Source organism: Ovis canadensis, chromosome 25 (assembly GCF_042477335.2).
Source record: "Ovis canadensis isolate MfBH-ARS-UI-01 breed Bighorn chromosome 25, ARS-UI_OviCan_v2, whole genome shotgun sequence".
NCBI lineage: Eukaryota > Metazoa > Chordata > Mammalia > Artiodactyla > Bovidae > Ovis > Ovis canadensis.
Window position 1 is genome coordinate 43,281,001 of NC_091269.1, and position 18,163 is coordinate 43,299,163.

Here is an 18,163-nt window from a genome sequence, read left to right on the forward strand (position 1 = left end):
AGATGGGGATGGGAATATTGACTTCTGGCCTCCTCCCAAGGAGACTCTACAGAGTGGCTGTGGGGGCAGCCGTGATGCCTGGCCCAGCTCTGGCTGGGCCCTTCCTGGATTCCTCCTACACAATTTATCTGACGTTTTATTTTGGTTTCCTCTGTCCCCTCAATCTGTCAGGGAGCTCTGACAGAGTGGCCCGGAGTGAGTAGACCGTGGTTTTGGTGAAACTGTCTCTTCTCCCTTCAAACTACAGCTCTAGTGGGGAGAGGAAGTGGGTGCTACTTGTGGTCTGGTGTTTTATCTGTAAATTCAATCTGGAATCAGAAGGCTGTGTATTCTGGCAAATGGTCCTTGTGCCATTCCCCGACTCCTCCCTGGTCTGGGTTCTTGTTCCTCCATAGCCCTGTATCCCAGGCACCACCCCCACAGCCTGGGGACCAGCCCCCTCCCCTGTATAGGTCTCCCCCGAAATCCCTTTAGATGAGGAGGGAAGAGAAGGAGAGGGGAGGGGACCTGCCCCCTCCTCAGGCGTTTGGGAGGGATCTACCCCCATGGACTCCACTCTTTCCCGTGGGGCTCTCTCCTCGACACATTTGTTAAAATCAAACTATAAGTCTGAATAGAACTATAAGTTTAATATGGGGAGGGGGAGGACCCTGCAGAGAAAGCCTTCAGGCAGTTGGCCTGGCCTTGGCTGAGTTTGCGTCCTGTGACTGTGTGGTTCGGCCCTGCAGACGCGGCATTCTCTGGGCTTCAAGAAGCTCCATTCGCTGTGTCAATCCCATGTACATGGGAGGCCTAGTGTTAGATGGCAGCCACGTGAAAAAAACAGAGGGGTTACCTAGACTGTGGCATAGTTGCCAAAAGAGCATATATATGGTTTGGTTATATTAATGGAGGTAGAGAGCTAAGAGAAAGGGAGGTTCTTAGTTCAACTAAGCTTTTTTTTTTTAATCGGAGCACATGTGAAATACTGTATTCAGTTCTGGATATACTTTAGAGAAAGAAGGAGATATTGGATAAATCCAAGAAGTTGCCTAGGAGGTGATGAGCTTGCCGTCATTGACAGCATTCACACAGAGGCTAGGGAAACAGTGTTCTGACTTCTTTCTAGTGGATCCTAAGAGACATATGCATATTCTGGCAACTTGTTGTAGAGCCAGCAAGTTCTACAGCATGTCGTAGAACTTAAATTGCAGTTCACTAAATAAATCGTAGTATATTCACACCATAGAATACTATGCAGCAATGAGAACCAGCACTGGTTCTCACACAACTACGTGGATGGCCCACACACATAGTGTAGAGGAGAAGAAGGCAGACGCCACGGAGTGCACGCTGCTGTTCCTTTTATACATAGTAGACAGCCATGCAGAGGGCGTTGGAAGTCCGAGTGCCTTGCGATTGGCCTTGTGAGTTTGAGTGGCAGCAGTGACTGCACGGGAGGGTGTCTGGGCGCACCTGTGAGAATCCAATGAACCCTACACTTAGGACACGAGCACTTTTTTTTGCATGCATATGGAACGTGAGTTAAAGTAAAAAGTGGATAACTCGAAGATTGTGAGATCACTCAAGTGGCCTGGAGGCTGGGGAATTGCCTCACAGAGCTTCTGGAACTGACAGAGGGAGGGAGAGAGAGATGGAGTTAGAGAGAAGGGGCCAGATGGCCACGCTGCCTGGGTGGCTGCTGGCGGTCCAGGGCCTGTGTGTTGTGGAGGATGAACTGTCTTTCTCTTATTTTCACATTTCGTAAATATCCAGATGATACATCTTAGTACCCAGGTGATACACAAGAGGCCACGTGAAGGCTTACAAAGGCTTCCTAAGCTGTGCTGGCCCACAAGGCAGGCTGTTTTCAAGGGACTCTTCTTTGCCAGTCATGCACTTATTGGCTTCTCTTTTCCTTTTTTTTTTTTCTGTGCTGCACATCATACATGATCTTAGTTCCTTAACAAGGGATTGAACCCACATCCCCTGCAGTGGAAGCATGAGGAGTCTTAACCACTGAACCTCCAGGGAAAGCCCCACCTGGCGACCAGGTGCCTTGGGGATGGGCAGCTAGGGTAGCCAGGCTCCTTTCTGTGTTGGGCGGAGAATCCTTCACATTTTACCTGAAATGCTAAGTCCTCTTTCTCCTTCCCAACTGCTTTCTTGTGCTTCCTCCAGCTTTTTGATCACGTCGCTGAGTGCCTGGGAGACTTCATGGAGAAAAAAAAAATCAAGGACAAGAAATTACCTGTGGGATTCACATTTTCTTTCCCTTGTCGGCAATCCAGAATAGACGAGGTAAGACGTTCTGGGATTATCAGGCTTCCCAGACACCCCACAGAGGAAATGCTAAGGAACCCTTTTCCTTTCTCTGGAAGGTCTGCGTGTCTTGGATTTTTTTTCTTTAAGAAGCATTTGTAGAATGAGTGTAAGGTCATGATAATCATGTTTATTTTTCGGTTGCTTTAGTTATATGTGTATTTTTCATGACAAATCATGGTATTTGTGGCCATTTGGTAGAGAAAACCATTTCTTAAACTCAAGCAAGTGAAAGAAAAGAAAGTAGGGTTAGTGGCCTTTCACGAGGAGCGTTGTCAGTACTGTTTTCCCTTGGCTTTTGAGAGCTGAGGCTTGACAGCCACGCTCCCCGGGCAGAAGACAGGGTGAGACTTCCCTGTTCCCGCCGGAAGAGGCAGGAGATGGGCCGGGAATGAAGCGGCTGCTGGCTGTTTGCTTGTTCATCAGTGGCCGTGGACCGAGTGCCATCCTTGTGGGTTGGGCTAGGCCCTGGGAGAAAGCTGCACACAGATATGGCCTGCCTGGCAGAGGTGCTGTCTTCCAAGAAAGAAGGCATTGCAGAAGTGGATAGGGAATGTCCTCGGGGGCACAAGAGCACCACAGAGCAGAGCAGAGCAGAGCAGAGCAGATGGTGCCTGGCAGAGAAAGAGCCAAAAGTGTGGCCCCCACCTGCCAGCCTTGACCCTTCTCTGGGGAGGGCTTGCTCAGCCGGGCATGCTGCCTGCTAGGAAGCCAGTGGATCCCAGGATCTAATTACCCATCTGGAGGCCTGAGCCCACTCTCAAGGCTGCCTGGGACCTTCAAGAGTGTCTAGACCAGCTGCCTTTTTTGACAGATGAACAGAGTCACCATAAGAGGAGTTGGGAAGACTGCCCACGAGGAAATGGACAGAAGTGGTGGGGATAGGATTGATGTCCTGATTTCCAATCCATGTTCTTTCCACAGCACTGTGTTTTCCAAGGCTTTGGGGGGCCTGAGTGTCAAAGGGGTGATAACAGTGTCTGGGGGCTTTTGGAATGCCCGGTCAGCTGCAGGCTGCTGCCTGCCCTTCCTGATGCATCCTGCATGGAGGCTACCCGGCTTTTGGAGTGCAGGGCAGCCCAATGTAGACATTTCCCATCCCTGTGTCACCCTGTAGACAACAAGGCCTAAACAGCAGCTTTTCCTAACCAAGCCGCATTTATAATGACTTCCTGCACTTGGAGAATAGTCACATAGAACAATATTCTTTTCTTGGATCCTTGATTTAAAGAAAAAGATACAGAAGCAATATGTAAAACTATTGAAATAATATAAAGGTGTAAAGCAAAATGTGAAATTCCTATGCTTGTATAGTCTCAAGTGAATAACCACTGGATATATGTCCTTAGTGTTTCTCTAGAAATATACACACGGAAATGGATTATACTGTAGAGTCATCGCTTACAAATGGGATTTACATTCCAAACTTGTGGAAGAGGCATGAATCAGTTAGTGTTATCCTTTAAGCTCAGGACTTGGCTCTAAGAAGCACAGTAGCCAAGAATTATCTTAGCATTTTGTTTCTCTTCGAAATTTGGCTCTGATGAAAGTTCCTTGGGGCCATGGGCCATGGAAACCAAGGTCTGGTTTGAAAATACAGAAGGGTGATCAGGTAATAACAGCATTTCTCTTTCTAAATGAAGTCAGGCTGTGCAGTTGACACCAGTTAGATCTGCATGCTGTGTGACACCACCCACTAGCCAGCCACTGACATGTTTGAGTGTGAGCTGCAGGGTTTTTTTCCCTGTGGCAGCTGCCAGAGAACTCCATTGTGTGGATAGATAGGCAGGAGATAAGAGTCTGGGTCTGTTACCTGATGTGATGTGTCTCCCATCCCTGGGCCTCGGCTTAGTCACTGTCCTTGAGCAGACTCTCCAGGGACCTGGAGGTTGCGGAGGCCTCCTAGCCCTCTTCTGACCCCTCTGTGCTCTCCTGTACAGGCCATCCTGATCACCTGGACAAAGAGATTCAAAGCAAGCGGCGTGGAGGGAACTGATGTGGTGAAGCTGCTTGACAAAGCCATCAAAAAGCGTGGGGTAACTTCTCACTAGCCACTTGCCTTGACCACCTAGAGGTGGGGAGTGTGGGGAGAAGTCTGTGTGACTAAGGTTCTTTCGGGGGACAGTAGTGCATGGCCTGTGGCGGTGGTGTGGTGGGTGCGGGTCTTTGAAGACCGAGGCAGGTGAGCAGTGAGAGCTCGCACTCTGGAAGGTTGGGGCTGGTTCAAAGCAGAGCTGTCCGAGGTGCTACTAAAGAGCCGAGCTCTTGGGCAGGGGTTAGCCTCCTTTTGACATGAGGGCAGCTGTGCAGGGAGCTGGCGTGATTGAATGCAGCGTGCCAGGGTTGCAGCAAATGCAGAAGGCACATGGATGCATTGGGATGGTTTACACAGGGCTGTGACTCTGTAAGTGAACTCCACACTGAAAAGAATCGTAAGCCAAATAACGAAGGGCGCCTTTTTGTCTCCATACTGTGATCACTGGGCTTGAGTCCGGTGAATTTGAGTGCCCGCAGTGATGAAAGCAGCGGAGGCTATGAAGTGGGAGCCCTCCAGCCAGGCCATCTTAAAGGCAGGTGATCGCTGCTCCACGTGCGAGTGGACAGTGACCCCTCTTCTCTCCCTCCAGGACTATGATGCCAACATTGTGGCTGTGGTGAACGACACGGTGGGGACCATGATGACCTGTGGCTACGACGACCAGCTGTGTGAAGTCGGCCTCATCATTGGTAACGCCCAGCCTGTCCTTGTCCCTTCCTGAAGCCGGTGTTTCCAGCAGGTGCTGCCGTCTCTCTCATGACGTGGTGTGGTCACAGCTTCTGATCTCCTCTCTCTCTCCAAGGTACTGGCACCAACGCGTGCTACATGGAGGAGCTGAGGCACATCGACCTGGTGGAGGGCGACGAGGGGAGGATGTGCATCAACACCGAGTGGGGGGCCTTTGGGGACGACGGGGCCCTGGAGGACATCCGCACTGAGTTTGACCGGGAGATAGACCGGGGGTCGCTCAACCCCGGGAAGCAGCTGTGAGTCCCACCTTTTCTTAATAGTCATATAGAGGACCTACAGGACACTTAAGGGGAGATTTGGGGTGGTTGATGAGAGGGGCAGGAAGCCAGGTGATCACAAAAGGATCACCCATCAAGTGTATATTATTAGCTCACTTTTTTGGAGACACACACAGCTGTGGCGTGTGCAGCATTGAAAGCGTATTTTAAATTATTTTCTCCTTATTAATTTTTGTTGAAGTATAATTGATTTACAGTGTGTTGGTTTCTGCTATACAACAAAGCAAATCGCTTATACTGATACATTTATCCACTCTTTTTTAGATTCTATTCCCATATAGGTCAGTGTATTGAGTAAAGTTCCCTGTGCTATACAGTAGGTTCTTATTAGTTATCTGTTTTATAGATAGTAATAACATGTATACATCCATCTCAATCTCCCAGTTTACCCCCCCGACTCCACCCCCAAATTTCTGTTTAATTACACTGTGATTGTGTTCTTGTAAACGTTTTTAAAATTAAAAGCACAGAAGCATTAGCCTGAAGCTAAGGTTTAAAAACATTTCTGTATGATGTCCTCAGTAGGGTTTGCTGCTGAGGGTGGGAGAGGCCACTCAGCATGTGGGGTGTCTGGCGAGCAGGGAGAGTGAGCAAGTGTCCATTCATTCTGCACACACTTCTGGAGCACCTGAGATGTGCCAGCTCAGTGCTTGGCTCCAGGCATACAGAGTAGCACCTTCCCTTCCGGAACTTAAGGTCCATTTGGGGAGGGAAGTCACATCTGCAAATACCTGTCATGCAGGGGAGTGGTCGGGAGCCATGTGAGTCGTGCAGACTGTGGGGAGACCTTCTTCCATGTCATGTATAAGCCAGATGGGTCACAGCTGATAGAGAACGTTGCATCAGACTTCTCTGGCAAGTTGGTCTTGGCCTTGGAGAGTTCTGGCCACAGAAGTGTGAGTGATATTATTTAGGCTGGTGTGGGCATTGCTTCCTGTGAGCTCCTTGTTTCCTGAAGTGCATATTCATATTTCTCTGTGATGCTTGCATGCTGCCCTCTTTGACTGACCTCCCAGCAGCCTTATTCTGGAGTTGGGTGCTGTCAGCACGCTGGGAGATGTTCATTGACCCTGTGAGCTTAATTGCCCTTATCCTTTGCCAGAGAGACACTGTCAGGGAGTTTGTCATTTTGAAATCTGTCACCCAAAAGATCTCAGCCCCCCAGGCTGGCTAATAGGCTTTCCACCTGAGTTAATGGAATTGCATAAATGGCCAGCCTCCCTCCACTGGGACTGGTGGTGGTGAATAAATGAGGTCTCTCACTGGGAGAATCCTGAGTTCTTAGACCCAGCACTGAACATCTGCTCTGCATGCTGAAACACCAGCTGGGTAATAAGGAGCCCCAGCTCTGACAACCAAAGGTTTTTTCCCCTCAATCCATTGACCTAAACCCCAGTTCTAAAACCTGACCCCAGCTGCCTTGAAGCTATTTACTCGCGTGTTTATACATGTCCCTGGAGATCCGTGCTTGATTATAGCCCTGCCTCAGGCACCCCTGGGGCTATTCTGTACTATGTGGCATGTGTACCGTACTACCTCTCTGAAATCCTCAAATGTCCACGTTCCCGAGCATATGTGACCCCAGGGGTTTCAGATAAGAAATGATGTACCTGTAGTTACTGTCAATCACTGAGTCTAAAGTCACCCCTCTCAGCAGAGCAGGTTGGGCAGTTACCTGTGATAACTGAGCAGATAAGGCCAAGGGCCTTGGCTATTTCCTTAGCCTTAATGTAGGGATCCTACGTGGCTTAGGTGGAAACCTGGACTGTCTGTCATCCATTTTGATGTAGTTCTGAATTTCTCTAAAGAGTTGAACTGTATCCTCAGGCTGAAATGTGAACTGGCCTCACAGTTGACTTTCAATAAACATATTTGGAATAGTGGATGGATAGAAGATGGACACGCAAAGATAAGTGGATGGATGGATGGATGGATGGATGGATGGGGGTTGGAGGATGAGTAGTGGATAAGAAGTGTGGCTGGGAAATGGGTGGGAAATACGTGCGTGTATAAAAGAGTGAGACAGGTGGGATAAGGTCCATCTCCATCTTCCCTGCGGACTGAACCATAGGGCAGGTCTTGGTGAGCACAGTTCCGAAGAGATGACAGATTTTGAGTTGTATCATATATTTCTAGAAATAGGCTATTGGTCAGAGGGTTTTTTGCCAAAGTTAATGTAGCTGGTCTCCTAGGCATCTGCCTGATTTGGGGGGTCTTCCCTGTGTCTTCTGTGCAATGTCAGGTTCTTCAAAGCTGTTTTGTTTTCCTTGTACCAGGGAAAGGTGTTTGCTCCATTTGACTGATGGGGAAATTAAGGCATGAGGACCCTGGGACAGGGCAAAGCTGGTTTCATTTGAGGTTTCATTTGGCTTAAGTTTGTGGTTTTCTGTCCTGCTGGAAAGTACATGTTTTTCATAGTGAACTTCCAGACTGTCTTAAGAGGCATTTCATCATTTATGAGCAAACATTATCATGAATGGTCTAAAGGAATGTTTTTCTTTTTTTTGGCTGTGCTACATGGCATGAAGGATCTTAATTCCCTAGAAGAATTCCCCAGGAAGTCCCCTAGAGGAATGTTTTTCACTAGAATTACATTAAAACATTTTTTTCTGTTTTAAAAGGGGAATTCCCTGGTGGTCCAGTGGTTAGGACTCTGCACTTTTACTGCCAAGGGTCTAGGTTCAATCCCTGTTCAGGGAACTAAGATCCCACAAGCTGTGTGGCATGGCCAGAAAAAATAAAGAAGAATTACGTAGAGACCTTTAAAAAACATATTATTGCCTAGGTATTTTCCCACCCTACCCACCTTCCCTCCCAGTCCTACTTGGCCTAGGCTGAGCCCTGTCTTCAAGAGCCTGCAAGTGATTCTAGTTTTTAACCAGGGCTGAAAACAGAGGTGCATCTAGCTAGCTCTGTCTAAAGGCTCTGTGCCCAGGTGGGCTCTAGACCGCTGTGCATCCACTCATTTGTTTGGATTGAAGTTTACATTTCCTGAGTACTGACTGTATGCAGCTGACAGGAAGGGTATCAGCACCGCGGCTCTGTGGCTCCTGCCTTCGTTGCTGACAGCTGCTTCAGGACCCCTCCCCCAGCCCCCAGGTTAGAAGGTTTATCCCTCTAAAAGGGGTCGGCCATGGCCTTCCTTCCTCCCTGCTGCCCTCTGTCCTGGTTCCACACCTGTCTCCTACTGTAGATGAAGCCCCAGCTTCTTTCATTTCTAATTTTCCTTCTCCTCTTCTTGTCTTCTTAGGCCTTTTGCTCTTCTGTTTTCTTTTATTTTCTGCTTTGTTAGGAATTCTGAATCCCATTCCCCTGTGATTCCCTCTCACATCTTTCATAGTGAAGGAGACACCGCCCCCCAAAGCAGCAGCAGCAGCCGTGATTGTGACAGCAGGGAGGTCTGGCCTGGAGAAGTCTTTGGCCTGGATGGTGGTGGAGTAATTGCACCTCTTTTGAAGTCATCCCCCAAACACCTTCATTACTGTTGCTCTGCCTGCTCCATAGACTCTCTCAGCAGTTCTAACCCTCTTTAGGTGCCCACAGACCTCACCTTTCTTCTCTGACCCTGGGCTGCCCGTTGGAGCAGACCCTGGCTGCCAAGGGCATTCCTTGTCAGCATCCAATCCCCTGCCCACCTTTCCCAGGCCCTGTGGGCTACAGCCCTGCCTGTGCCCACCAGCATGCAGCGAGGCTGCAACACCATGGTGCCACCCACTGGCCTGTGGTCGTAGGTATCTGCTGAGCAGCAGATCACGGCTTGCTGGCTTTCGCTGGAGGCTTGTGAGAAGGGCTGTTTCCTTGTTCTGCTGCTCCAGCGGGGACTCTAGGGACTGGGAAAGGACAGATTCTTGGCCTCAGGCTTCCTTTATCTGAAAAGGAGGATGGCAGTGTCTATGTGTCTAAGAGACCATCATATAGAAAAGGGAGCAGGTCATTCTGAGTGTCTCCAGAAGGCAGAACAAGAAGCAATGGGTGGGACTTCCCTGCTGGTCTGGTGGTTTACAAATCCACCTGCCAATGCAGGAGGCATGGTTTGATCCCTGGTCTGGGAAGATCCCACATTCTGTGGGGCAACAAAGCCTGTGCCCCACAGCTGCTGAACCCCGATAGCATTAGAGCCCATGCTCTGCAACTAGAGAGCCCCTGTTCCCCACAACTAGAGAAAGCCTGGGCACAGCAATGAAGGCCTGGCACACCCAAAAATAAATTAAAAAAGAAGAAGCAGCAATGGTAGGGAGGTGCACAAGGCTGACTGTAGTCCACCTTAAGGGGGAAGAACCTTCTTGCTGTCAAATTTGCCCAATAGCAGGGGCAGGCTGTCTAGAGGAGTGAGCTGGAGGTAGACGAGCAGAGGCTGGGTTGGGCTGGGGCTGCTGGCTGCCAGGATGACAGTGATACAGGTGACTTTTAATGATACTGTCCATGGGAGAAACAGAAGAGCACAGTGCTTAGAGCATGGAATCTGAGGCTGGATTTAACTGGATTGAAAATAATTTGCCACTCATCAGCCCTATGACTGTGGGCAAGTTATATAACCTTTCTATGCCTCAGTTTTCTCATCTGTGGAATGGGGATAATGATGATGTCTATCTCATAGGCTTTATAATAAGGATGAAATAAGTTAATACACATGAAGTGCTTAATTAGGCAGGAGACATAGCAAGGGCCATGGCTCAGTATTAGTCAGGCACTGGAGCATTTTACCTATATCCACCTCTATCTTTCATACAGCAACCTTAGAGGTGGGCCCTGTGTGCTCCCCATTATGCAGGTAAAGAAACTGAGGCCCAAAGAGGTAAGTAGCATAATAAAGTGGTAGGGCTGGAGTTCAATTCAGGCAGTCTGGCTCCTGTCTGTTCTGAGATTCCAGTTTGGGTGGCACTAGAGCTGTTCCCACAGGTTCCTGGGCCAGGAGCTGGGTGGGGCAGCTAGGACTCAGCAGGGTGCCCTCCTGCCAGGGATCCTCAACGCAACTGGGGCCAGGGCAGTCCTGTCTGGTCCTGTCTGAACAATGGGACCTAGTGTTTCTCCACTCCTTGATTTAGGGGCGGGTTGGGGGACCGTGTGCTCAGGTCCCGGCAGCATCCCTGGCTCCCGCGCCAGCTCTGAATGGAGCAGATTGTTTTGCTGTGTCATAGCCAGCCCTGGGTGTGCCAGCTGAGTGCACTCAGAGGAGAGGCCAGCTGCCTGGATGTGGACCTGCCTCTGATCTGTCTTGCTCTGGGCTTCCTCCTGGCCTCTCATCAGCCAGGACTCAGGACCTGGCTCTGGCTCAGATATGGCTTCGAGCCCTAGTTCCTGGCTCCCTCTCCCCTGCAGTGTTGGGCTCAAAATGGCTGCTGCAGTCACAGCACTCACACCGCCCACCACACCTCCCAGGGGAGGCAGGAGGGCCGAGCCACTGTGATTGGCCTGTGGCTGAATGTGGCCAGAGCGGTAGGAGGAGCTGGTTGGTTTTAAGCTACTCGGGGAGCCCTCTCCTGGAGTGTAAGGGCAGGCCAGTGGGGAAGGAGTGAGTTGCACAAAGCACTTTCCTGGAGACCTTTTTTCTTTGTCTCTCCGCTGGAGAAGGAGAACATGGGTGCCAGGAAGGTGACCAGTGACAGAGGTCCCATGGGGAATGGCTGCATTTTAGCCTTGTCATCTCCCCTCAGAGAAGACGTCTACACTTTCTGAGCTGGGAAATGGAGAGAATACTTCCTGACCACCTTGCCACAGGAATTGGAGAGCTTCCTGATAGAGGCATAAAGATGAAAGCCCTTTGAAAAGTACAGTAATTGGAATTCCCTGGCAGTCCAGTGGTTAGGACTCAGTGCTTACACTGCTAGGGCATAGGTTCGATCCCTGGTCAAAGAGCTAAGATCCAGGCAAGCTAAGATCCTGTAAGCCAGGTGGCATGGCCCCAAAATAATAAAAATAAAAAGTAAGGCGTAAAGTTTTGCACAAGATGATCATATCCTACTCATTCCTGTCTGGGTCCCTCCTCATTACCCTTCATCTAAATCCTGATGCTCCCTCCACCTCCAGGCAGCCTTCCCTGACTGCCCCTGCCCTTGGCGCTCTCCTCCTGTTTCCTTCCCTGGGAATGGGTGTGGGGTCTGGATGACCCTGTTCCCCCGCTTGTCTGTTCATTGTTTACTCACACACACTGGTCTTGCCTGCCAGTGAGACTGTGCACTTGTGAGAATTGAGGCGTGTTTTCCTCTCGTTTTCACGTCTCTCCCACCACTCATGAGATGCCACAGTGGTGAGCATGTAGGAAGGACTGACGAGTGCCTGGTGCTTTTCTCCTGCAGGTTCGAGAAGATGGTCAGTGGCATGTACCTGGGCGAGCTGGTCCGACTGATCCTGGTCAAGATGGCCAAGGAGGGCCTCTTATTTGAAGGGCGGATCACTCCCGAGCTGCTCACCAGAGGGAAGTTTAACACCAGTGACGTGTCGGCCATCGAAAAGTAGGTGCCTTCCCTCACGGCTTTCCGGGGGGCATGGGGCAGAGAAGAACGACGGGTCTCTCATTACCTGCTTGAGTCCTGGTTTGCTGGGCTTCTCCTGAGGAGCGTTAGAGCTTTCTGGGCCGATCTCCCCTCTCACTTGGCTGACCAACCCTGGGCTGCTCTCCCTGCGGGCACCTGGTGGCTGCACATTAAAAAGTCGTCTAGTTAGGGGCAAATGCTCCTTGAATGGTGTGATTACCAAAGATCCCCTTCTCCTTCACTCTCCCCCAGCCCCACATACAGCTGATCCTGGAGGTGAACAGGAACTGATTGAGCTCAGGCCTGGGTTAATCCCTCCTTGGGATATCAGGGTCTTCTCCAGACAGTGTTCCAGAGAACCCTACTGACCTCAAGATCATTAGGTGTTCCCCCGAAGAAAGGGTTTTGTGTCCACTAGGACTGGGAGATATTTAGAGAAGTCTAAGTAATCACGATGGTGTGATCACTCACCTAGAGCCAGACATCCTGGAAAGTGAAGTCAAGTGGGCCTTAGGAAGCATCACTACCAACAAAGCTAGTGGATGTGATGGAATTCCAGTGGAGCTATTTCAAATCCTGAAAGGTGATGCTGTAAAAGTGCTGTACTCAATATGCCAGCAAATTTGGAAAACTCAGCAGTGGCCACAGGACTGGAAAAGGTCAGTTTTCATCCCAGTCCCAAAGAAAGGCAATGCCAAAGAATGCTCAAACTACCGCACAATTGCACTCATCTCACACGCTGGTAAAGTAATACTCAAAATTCTCCAAGCCAGGCTTCAGCAATACGTGAACCGTGAACTTCCAGATGTTCAAGCTGGTTTTAGAAAAGGCAGAGGAACCAGAGATCAAATTGCCAACATCTGCTGGATCATGGAAAAAGCCAGAGAGTTCCAGAAAAACATCTATTTCTGCTTTATTGTCTATGCCAAAGCCTTTGACTGTGTGGATCACAATAAACTGTGGAAAATTCTGAAAGAGATGGGCATACCAGACCACCTGATCTGCCTCTTGAGAAACCTGTATGCAGGTCAGAAAGCAACAGTTAGAACTGGATGTGTAACAACAGACTGGTTCCAACTAGGAAAAGGAGTACGTCAAGGCTGTATATTGTCACCCTGCTTATTTAACTTAAATGCAGAGTACACCATGAGAAACGCTGGGCTGGAGGAAGCACAAGCTGGAATCAAGATTGCCAGGAGAAATATCAATAACCTCAGATATGCAGATGACACCACCATTATGGCAGAAAGTGAAGAGGAACTAAAAAGCCTCTTGATGAAAGTAAAAGAGGAGAGTGAAAAAGTTGGCTTAAAGCTCAACCTTCAGAAAATGAAGATCATGGCATCTGGTCCCATCACTTCATGGCAAATAGATGGGGAAATAGTGGGAAACAGTGTCAGACTTTATTTTTTGGGGCTCCAAAATCACTGCAGATGGTGACTGCAGCCATGAAATTAAAAGACACTTACTCCTTGGAAGGAAAGTTATGACCAACCTAGATAGCTTATTAAAAAGCAGAGGTATTACTTTGCCAACAAAGTTCTGTCTAGTCAAGGCTATGGTTTTTCCAGTGATCATGTATGGCTGTGAGAGTTGGACTGTGCAGAAAGCTGAGTGCCAAAGAATTGATGCTTTTGAACTGTGGTGTTGGAGAAGACTCTTGAGAGCCCCTTGGACTGCAAGGAGATCCAACCAGTCCATTCTAAAGGAAATCAGTCCTGGGCGTTCTTTATAAGGACTGATGCTAAAGCTGAAACTCCAATACTTTGGCCACCTCATGCGAAGAGTTGACTCATTGGAAAAGACCCTGATGCTGGGAGGGATTGGGGGCAGGAGGAGAAGGGGACGACAGAGGATGAGATAGCTGGATGGCATCACTGACTTGATGGACATGAGTTTGAGTGAACTCCGGAATTTGGTGATGGACAGGGAGGCCTGGCGTGCTGCGTGATTCATGGGGTTGCAAAGAGTCGGACACGACTAAGTGACTGAACTGAACTGAACTGAAGTGTTCATTAGCATATAAAAGAAAGCCTAGTTCACTTTGGTTAACTGGTCATTTCCCAAAATCCTTTTGTGCCTGAAGCACCCTCCCCACTCTTCCTACCCCATGCCCCTCTCTGTCTCCCACCCCCCAGCCTCCCCATTCTTTCACTTGTTCACAGCCACACATGTTCCTTGGCACAAGTTTGAGAAGCATTGGTTAATAGATGAGATAGGACAGATAGACATAGAAGGACAGAGTCCAGCCAGCAACCTGGCTTCTATCTTTTGACCTCAACGTAAGAAACCCAGTCTTCTCTGTCTCAAGTCCACCCAAGGCCTGTTATTTGCAGGCCTTGGGTGGCTTGATGCCAGGCAGCTTGATGTAGCCGAATGTCTGAAGGGCATCTGTCCTGTGGCTGGTTCCCTTTGCCACCAGGTTCTATTCCTGGTTCAGGAGACTCCACGTAGCCACGTGAGGCCACCTGCTAAAAGACAGGGTTAGCTTGATGCTAGAAATGCCCTTTCATCTCTGCATGAGGCAGTCATCCTACTGCCCATGCTGTGGTCCTCGAAATTCAGAGCCAGTGGCATCATTGCTCTGGCTCCAGGGAGAAGATGCTGATGTAAATGGAAAGGGGTTTATCTGAACCTGCTCTTTTCGAGTCCTGACCTTTGTCCTAGGACCTCTCCTTCAGGACCTGCAGTACTACAGTCATTAGGGAACCACACTACTGAGTTTCCAACAGTCTCCCTTCTCAGGTCCCTGCTCAGCTGTTGGGAGGGGAGGGAGCAAGAAATGTGTGGCTTATCTCAGAATCACTGACAAAGTCAGGAAATGCCTGCCTTCCTCTGGGCCTGTTTATGGTGTTGGCTCTTTGGTTACCAAGAAACAAAACCCACTTGAACTAGCTCAAGAAGGCATCTATGTTGTAATAAAGCCTATCTCAAAAAAAAAAGAAAAAATCTATTAAAAACCTCTTACCAGTGAAGATATATTGGAAGCATTCTCTTTAAATTCAGGACCAAGATAGTATCACCTGATTCTTTTTTGTTGTTGTTTCATTGGAGGATAATTGCTTTAGAATGTTGTATTGGTTTCTGCTGTACAGCAACATGAATCAGCCATAAGTATGCCTATGTCCCCTCCCTCTTGAAGCTCTCCCCCACCCCTTCCTACCCCTCTGGGTTGTCATAGAGCACCGAGTTAAGCGTCCTGTGTTAGTATCACCTGTTTCTATTCAGCATTGTCCTGGAGCCTTAGCTCCAATATTTTTTTACGAAAGAAAAAAAGAAAAGAAATTAAAGGCATAAGAATCCAAAAGAGAAGTAAAACTGTCATTAATTGCAGATGTATTTGTATGGAATACCAACATATCTAGACAAGTGATTAGAATAACAGAAGAGGTTAGGAATGATATCTAGAGATAAGATACAAAAGTTAATTATATTTCTATGTATTGACAGTAATTAAAATATGTACGTATTTTAAAATCTTTTAGACTATTTTTAGAATTGCAGAAAAACTTCAAAGATAGTATATACCTCTTACCCAACGTTTCCCATTGTTAACATTTTAATACGGTACATTTAAAATACGTGTGTATTTGTATTTTTTATTTAAGACAACATCTACAATAGTATTAAAGCTATACCCTCCAGGATATACTTTAAATCCAACAAAAGCTATACAAAGCATATATGCAGCAAATTACGCACTTCCCAGGTGGCTCAGTGGTAAAGAATCCACCTGCCAAGCAGGAGATGTGGATTCGATCCCTGGGTGATGAAGATCCCCTTGGAGAAGGAAATGGCAACCCACTCAAGTATTCTTGCCTGGGCAATCCCATGGGCAGAGAAGCCTGGCAGGCCACAGTCCATGGGGTAGCAGAAGAGCTGGACATGACTTAGCGACTAAATAACAAAAATGCAGGAAATGAAACTCTGACTGAAAAAATCGTGGAAGAATGTGTAAGAATCCAGGGGCATACTACAGACCCAGACCAGGAGATTCCCTCACATCTCTGAAGCACTGAGGCCTGGGATGGAAGCAGCTATTTCTCCACCTGTTCAGAGCCCATGTGGGCTGGCCTCTCTTCTCCATGTGCCTGACATAACTTAACCATCACAGTTTTTCCTTCTGCTGCTTTCTGACTTCTTACAGAGGAGACCCCGTCTCGGGCATTTCTCCTTTGCCATACACACATGATGAATGGTCAGTTCACCTCCCCAGGACCTTCAAGCCCCAGTGCTCACAGCAGTGCACTGCTGGCTGTAGTCCTTAACTAACGACTTTTGGCCTCTGACTTCACAGGAATAAGGAAGGCCTCCACAATGCCAAAGAAATCCTGACCCGCCTGGGAGTGGAGCCGTCTGATGACGACTGTGTTTCGGTTCAGCACGTGTGCACCATCGTCTCATTTCGCTCTGCCAACCTGGTGGCGGCGACCCTGGGCGCCATCTTGAGCCGCCTCCGAGATAACAAGGGCACGCCCAGGCTGCGGACCACGGTTGGTGTCGACGGGTCCCTTTACAAGACGCACCCACAGTGAGTCCCCTTTGCTCTAATTGGCACTCAGTACCTGCCCTGGCTAAGGACCGTCTCCAGAGGTCAGACTTTTGCACCCAGTGAAAGTTTTTGGCAGATAAGACAATATCTAGTTGGACAGAAGGGTCAGAGTTGCCCACTTGGAGAAATATCTGGCTCTCAGCTGATTCCCACTGGTGTTGCTTCTGCACTGCTCTGGCATCTCTCCTCATTTCATAAGTCTTGTTAGAGGCTACTCTAGCTGCCAGGAGCCCTGGGTGGAATGTGTCTGTATCGTCAATTCTCTTACTTGTCTGCATTTAATCAGGGACCATCATTGTCACTGTAGTTTGGGTCATACATGTGCTGCCCACATCCCTGTGTTAGAAGCTCCTGTGAGTTTCTAAAGCTCCCCAAACACTCAGATAGTAATTTTTAAAAACAGGCAGCTTGTCAACACTTTGCATCTGCAAGCCAATGAGAGATTAGGTTGTCAGTAGTCCTCACTTAGATGCTGCCTTCTTGTCTGTTGGACTCCTTAGTGTCAGAAGCCGCCTTTGGCCACAAGAACATGGTTTGTAGTTTTTTAAAAAGCTAAAGGTGAATTCTAAGTCTTTATGTACTGAGTTTTATTTGTTTATTTTAATTAATTTTTTAAAGCTTTTTTTGATGTGGGTCATTTTAAAAGTCTTCATTGAATTTATTACAATGTTGCTTCTGTTTTTTTGGCCACAAAGCATGTAGGATCTTAGCCCCCCATTCAGGGATTGAACCCACACCCCTGCCTTGGAAGGTGAAATCTTAACCCCTGGACAGCCAGGGAAGTCCCTGTATTGAGTTTTAAAAATGACTGCCTATAAGATGTTTTTTTTTTTAAATACATGACCTCAGATATTTCTCCCATTGTATATATAATGTGCCTGTTGAAGTGGCTTTGCAGATACTGTGCCTTCATACCAGGTCTTGAAACAGTTAAATGAAGATTGACTTAAACTGAGATAATTCAGTGTTATTGAGGGGATAGGATTTGAGCTAGTTAGCTGTTGTTATCTGCCAGGTTCACAAGAGTATTTGTAAAATTCTTAATAAAGCAATTAGCCATTAAAAAAAAATTTCTTGGCTAATTTTTGGACAAGAAAGCTTAGGCATTTACATCACATTAAAATAATTGTCTAGTTGTGATAAAATATACATAATATAAAATTTACCATCTCAACCATTTTCTTAGTGTATAGGTCAGTAAATTTAAGTTCACTCATCCTGTTGTGAAGCCATCACCACCAGCCGTCTCTTGAACTCTTCATTTACAACATCATATTAAAAAAAATAACTGATTAAATACAGATTAAAATACAAAGTAACATACTTTTGGTATAGAAACTTCAAATAATTCAAAAAATGCCAGAGAGAAGCCATTTTTGATCCCATCCCCTGGAATTGACCATTCTTATCATTTTGGGGTTCTAAATTCCCAGTTTCCCAGCCTTCCATACTTACAACAGACCACAAACCTGGAGAAAATTCTGTGTCTTACTGAGTCCTGTCCTAAAGTCCTCTTCTAACCACTAAAAAATATCTCAGCTCTTGGGCACTGAGGGAAAGGGCCAAGTGAAAATGAAAAACAAGAGCAGTTCTTTATTGAGCCCCTGCTTAGCACCAGTTATTCATGGAAGCATTTGATGAACTCAGTTGAGTTCCTTCCTCATCATTGTCAGCCAGACGCTGTCATCTGCATTGACTCCAGGATTAAGTAACAGGCCCAGGTCCCCTGGTGTGGAAGTGGGGACTTTTTTTAAAGATTCTTTTATGTGGA

At 47.8% G+C, this 18,163-nt stretch overlaps 1 protein-coding gene and 1 non-coding gene across 3 annotated transcripts in view; both read left to right on the top strand.

The window, feature by feature from the left end:
* The window catches only part of HK1 (hexokinase 1), a 75,851-nt gene that overhangs the window by 38,441 nt on the left and 19,247 nt on the right, over positions 1 to 18,163 (top strand). For both annotated transcript variants that reach the window (XM_069571956.1, XM_069571955.1), the window contains exons 4-9: positions 2,161 to 2,280; positions 4,242 to 4,337; positions 4,929 to 5,028; positions 5,142 to 5,325; positions 11,664 to 11,819; positions 16,138 to 16,371. In XM_069571956.1, coding sequence (XP_069428057.1) covers positions 2,161 to 2,280; positions 4,242 to 4,337; positions 4,929 to 5,028; positions 5,142 to 5,325; positions 11,664 to 11,819; positions 16,138 to 16,371 — 890 coding nt within the window. The remainder of the gene's footprint in view (positions 1 to 2,160; positions 2,281 to 4,241; positions 4,338 to 4,928; positions 5,029 to 5,141; positions 5,326 to 11,663; positions 11,820 to 16,137; positions 16,372 to 18,163) is intronic.
* On the top strand, positions 7,995 to 8,067 carry TRNAK-UUU (transfer RNA lysine (anticodon UUU)). The gene has a single exon. It is a non-coding gene; the product is annotated as a tRNA-Lys (tRNA).